At 35.6% G+C, this 5,000-nt stretch overlaps 1 protein-coding gene across 1 annotated transcript in view; it reads left to right on the forward strand.

The window, feature by feature from the left end:
- The window catches only part of tcf4 (transcription factor 4), a gene marked incomplete at its 5' end in the record, with an annotated part of 189,241 nt that overhangs the window by 37,554 nt on the left and 146,687 nt on the right, over positions 1–5,000 (forward strand). Inside the window, 1 exon segment of the mRNA XM_081389990.1 lies at positions 112–164. Within this exon segment, the coding sequence (XP_081246116.1) occupies positions 112–164 (53 nt within the window).

Below are 5,000 nucleotides of genomic sequence, written 5' to 3' on the forward strand. Positions count from 1 at the left end.
CTGATGGTTTTATTTAATTAGGACACCCGTTTTTCATTTCAATGCAGATTTGGACAGGATTTATGAATCAATAGATGACTAAAATGAGTTGTTTTCTGTTTTTCTCTGTAGATTTGGAAGAGAGAGCGAGTTCGTCTTGGGGAAATGGAGTTCGTCCCACAAAAGTAAGTTTTTACATATTTATAAACGCTTTTGGTTTCAGTGTTCAGACCTCGGACGCGTGAAACATGGACGCTTCTGTACTGGAAACATCCTGATGTCAAATGTCAAATCTGGACTCGTTCGGACAGTGGAGTTTGATGTTAACCTGCAGCTCAACTCATGATGCTTTAACTCTGTTTAGCATAACATATATGCATATGGTGTGCAAATTATTGGGTGAAATAGTTTTAAGATTTTTTTTGTTATTGACGTTGTTTAGTAATAAATGACATTTAATTTGAGCTAAATATTCCTTTAATTTATTCTGATTTGAAAAATCACTACAATTAGTAAATAAATAAATAAATAGAAATGAAAAAACAAACCTTTGGTTTTACCAAAAAAAAATTCTGTTATGATATATTGATGATGATAGATTTATTTAAATGAATTAGTTCTTTAATTTATGTTGATTTATATATATTATATTGATTTTTTTATAAATTAATTAGTTCTTTAATTTATGCTAGCTAGCTATATATATATATATATATATATATATATATATATATATATATATATATATATATATAATTAATTAATTGGATAAATATTGGATGAAACATTTTTTATATAGTTTTTATTGATATTGATAAATTTGAGTGGATTATTACTTTAATTTATTTTGATTTTAGAAGTTATTAAAATTACTAAATAATAATTTAAATTAGAAAAACAATCCTTTTTGATTTACTACTAAATTCTCATTGTAATAATATTTTGATAATGATAATGTATATTTTTTTATTCATTTAATTTAATTATTTAATTAATGTATTATTATATTATATTACATGGTATTATATTATATTATACTACATTATATTATATTATATTATATATTATATTATATTAATTGGAAAAAGTAAGATTAATTTAAAAAGTATTCATTTTAAAAGTAAAATTCAATACAGTGATCAGAATTTGGGGATTTAAACGTGTTTTCTTGTCATGAAAGTAATAGTTTTTTATTGACGTTGTTCAAAAATAAATGAAGTTTAAGCGTCTAATACTAATAATGTTTCTCATCTGCCACCTTGGATGAGCATTCTGATGTAGTTGCAGTGCATTGTGGGATTGTGTCATCGGCGTAGCCTTTGCATCTGTGATGTTGGATGTGGAACACTAGTCTTTCAGAGCTGATTCTGCTTGGCCTGTGTGTCTGACGGCGCGGTCTGAAAGGTCAAAGGTGACTCTGAGTAGAGGAGTGTGTGTCTCCAGCAGAACTAGTGTCAGGTTTGCAGAGGAGAATCAAGGACTTGCTTACGGAGCACTTTCACACTTTCAGATGCACACGTCCACCGAATGCAAATGAATTCAAATCCTCACCCTTATGGGAAACATCCCGTGAACTTTCCCGAGCTGGAACGTCAACACACTGTATTTCCAGTGACCCGGAATGTGAGTCTGGCGCTCCGGGACTCGTTTAATAGCAGTTAAAAGGGGGATAAAAAGCCTTTACTCCTGAATGACAGTGAAAGGTTGTAGGTGTCGCGACACACTCTTGTTTTTTTAACACTAATTTAGCTTGAAAAGCCACACACAAGACTAACGGTAATTCTTGAGCATATGACCTGTGAACTCGTTTATGCCAGTTATGAATATTCAGCTGGGAAAAGTGTAAGGCTGGACAGGATCAAGAGGAAGACTGAAGAGGGATTTGTGATGTCAGACAAGTCGTGTCAGTGGCGGAACAAGTTATTACATTGTGCACAATAAGATTAACTGGATTATTAACTATATATATACAGTGAAGAAAATAAGTATTTGAACACCCTGCTATTTTGCAAGTTCTCCCACTTAGAAATCATGGAGGGGTCTGAAATTGTCATTGTAGGTGCATGTCCACTGTGAGAGACATAATCTAAAAAAAAAAATCCAGAAATCACAATGTATGATTTTTTAACTATTTATTTGTATGATACAGCTGCAAATAAGTATTTGAACACCTGAGAAAATCAATGTTAATATTTGGTACAGTAGCCTTCGTTTGCAATTACAGAGGTCAAACATTTCCTGTAGTTTTTCAGCAGGTTTGCACACACTGCAGGAGGGATTTTGGCCCACTCCTCCACACAGATCTTCTCTAGATCAGTCAGGTTTATGGGCTGTCGCAGAGAAACACGGAGTTTGAGCTCCCTCCAAAGATTCTCTATTGGGTTTAGGTCTGGAGACTGGCTAGGCCACGCCAGAACCTTGATATGCTTCTTACAGAGCCACTCCTTGGTTATCCTGGCTGTGTGCTTCGGGTCATTGTCATGTTGGAAGACCCAGCCTCGACCCATCTTCAATGCTCTAACTGAGGGAAGGAGGCTGTTCCCCAAAATCTCGCAATACATGGCCCCGGTCATCCTCTCCTTAATACAGTGCAGTCGCCCTGTCCCATGTGCAGAACAACACCCCCAAAGCATGATGCTACCACCCCCATGCTTCACAGTAGGGATGGTGTTCTTGGGATGGTACTCATCATTCTTCTTCCTCCAAACACGTTTAGTGGAATTATGACCAAAAAGTTCTATTTTGGTCTCATCTGACCACATGACTTTCTCCCATGACTCCTCTGGATCATCCAAATGGTCATTGGCAAACTTAAGACGGGCCTTGACATGTGCTGGTTTAAGCAGGGGAACCTTCCGTGCCATGCATGATTTCAAACCATGACGTCTTATGCCGAGTTCAGACTGCACGATTTTCAAAGTAGTCAGGTCACTGTTCTTTTCACACTGCATGACTATCCAGGGTATCATTCAGTTGCTGGTGTGTTCACACTGCACGATGCATCGGCGACAGGAGATTTCACACTGCATGACTTTCAGGAGGAAGAATCGCCGACAACTTCTGTCTGGCCCACAAACTACGTTTGGCAACCAAACACACGCGAGAAGTGATAAGGAAATAACGCAAAATCCCGCGTGCGTAAGACCGCAGTTCTTGCGCAAGTTTGAAAATGTTATTAAAAATGATAGCCTGCAAGAGGCTTGCGATCCAAATTGTCTGTGCACTGATTTGCAGCGAAAAGGAGAAAAAGAAAAACATTATGCGTGAGGAAATGGCTGGGAAGACGAGGGGAGCAAGGACTGTGTATTCTGCAATACAATACAATACAATACAATACAATACAATACAAATATAATTTTGCAATGTGCTGCTGTTGCTGCTGGTCAAGCAAATGTTTGTGCTTTGTTTCTGTTTGATATAATTGTAAATATATCTATTAAAATACTGATATTGTGGTCTATAACTCCTCCCCGAACTCCCCGCTGCTCTGTATCTCGCTCTCTCATTGGCTGTCGGTCATCGCCGATGTAGTTTTACATCGCCGACAGGTCCAGATATTAAGCATGCCAAATATCTCACGGGCGTCGGCGACTCGTCGGCGATTCTCTCAGATTGCGTCTTTGCTCATTCACACTGCGTGATTGTCACTCGCGTGAACGAGCACCGATTTGCCTGTGATTTCAGGCATTTGTCGACGATTTCTCAAAACCTGTCGGTGAGCCAAAATCTGGGCTAAAATCGTGCAGTCTGAACTCGGCATAAGTGTATTACCAACAGTAACCTTGGAAACGGTGGTCCCAGCTCTTTTCAGGTCATTGACCAGCTCCTCCCGTGTAGTTCTGGGCTGATTTCTCACCTTTCTTAGGATCATTGAGACCCCACGAGGTGAGATCTTGCATGGAGCCCCAGTCCGAGGGAGATTGACAGTCTTGTTTAGCTTCTTCCATTTTCTAATGATTGCTCCAACAGTGGACCTTTTTTCACCAAGCTGCTTGGCAATTTCCCCGTAGCCCTTTCCAGCCTTGTGGAGGTGTACAATTTTGTCTCTAGTGTCTTTGGACAGCTCTTTGGTCTTGGCCATGTTAGTAGTTGGATTCTTACTGATTGTATGGGGTGGACAGGTGTCTTTATGCAGCTAACGACCTCAAACAGGTGCATCTAATTTAGGATAATAAATGGAGTGGAGGTGGACATTTTAAAGGCAGACTAACAGGTCTTTGAGGGTCAGAATTCTAGCTGATAGACAGGTGTTCAAATACTTATTTGCAGCTGTATCATACAAATAAATAGTTAAAAAATCATACATTGTGATTTCTGGATTTTTTTTTTAGATTATGTCTCTCACAGTGGACATGCACCTACAATGACAATTTCAGACATACAATTTAAACTCTTTATATTTTACTGAACTCTCTTTGTTGTTTGTGCCTTTAAACACCAAAATATCTGCCTATTAGGCCCATATATATATTTCTGTCTGATTATATTATATTAATGCATTTTTTATTATATTATTTGTTTATTATGTATTAATATTTATATGTTTATTGTCATTTTAATTTAATATTTATCCATGTATATGTATGTATATTATTTGTTTAAATAGGACCACACTTTAATAAACACCTCACTATTTATGGTTAATTTAGCTATTATATTATATTATATTATATTATATTATATTATATTATATTATATTATATTATATTATATTATATTATATTATATTATACATTTATCTATTTATCATGCATGTTTTGTCATTTGTTTTACCATGTGTATATTTATTGTCATTTTAATTGATGATGTTATTGAACCATATTACATGCATATTAATTTTTATTGTACATTTTTCTGTTTAAAATACACGGACTTTCCCTCTATTTGTTGTTTGTGCCAATAAACACTTAAATAATATAAAATATAATGTAATTTAAGTATTATTTTTTATTTGATAATTTATATATTTATTGAATTTTAATCTATAGTATTATCTTTTTGAGCCATGTATAGGCTTAGTA

The sequence above is a fragment of the Scardinius erythrophthalmus genome (assembly GCF_964197995.2).
Source record: "Scardinius erythrophthalmus genome assembly, chromosome: 17".
NCBI lineage: Eukaryota > Metazoa > Chordata > Actinopteri > Cypriniformes > Leuciscidae > Scardinius > Scardinius erythrophthalmus.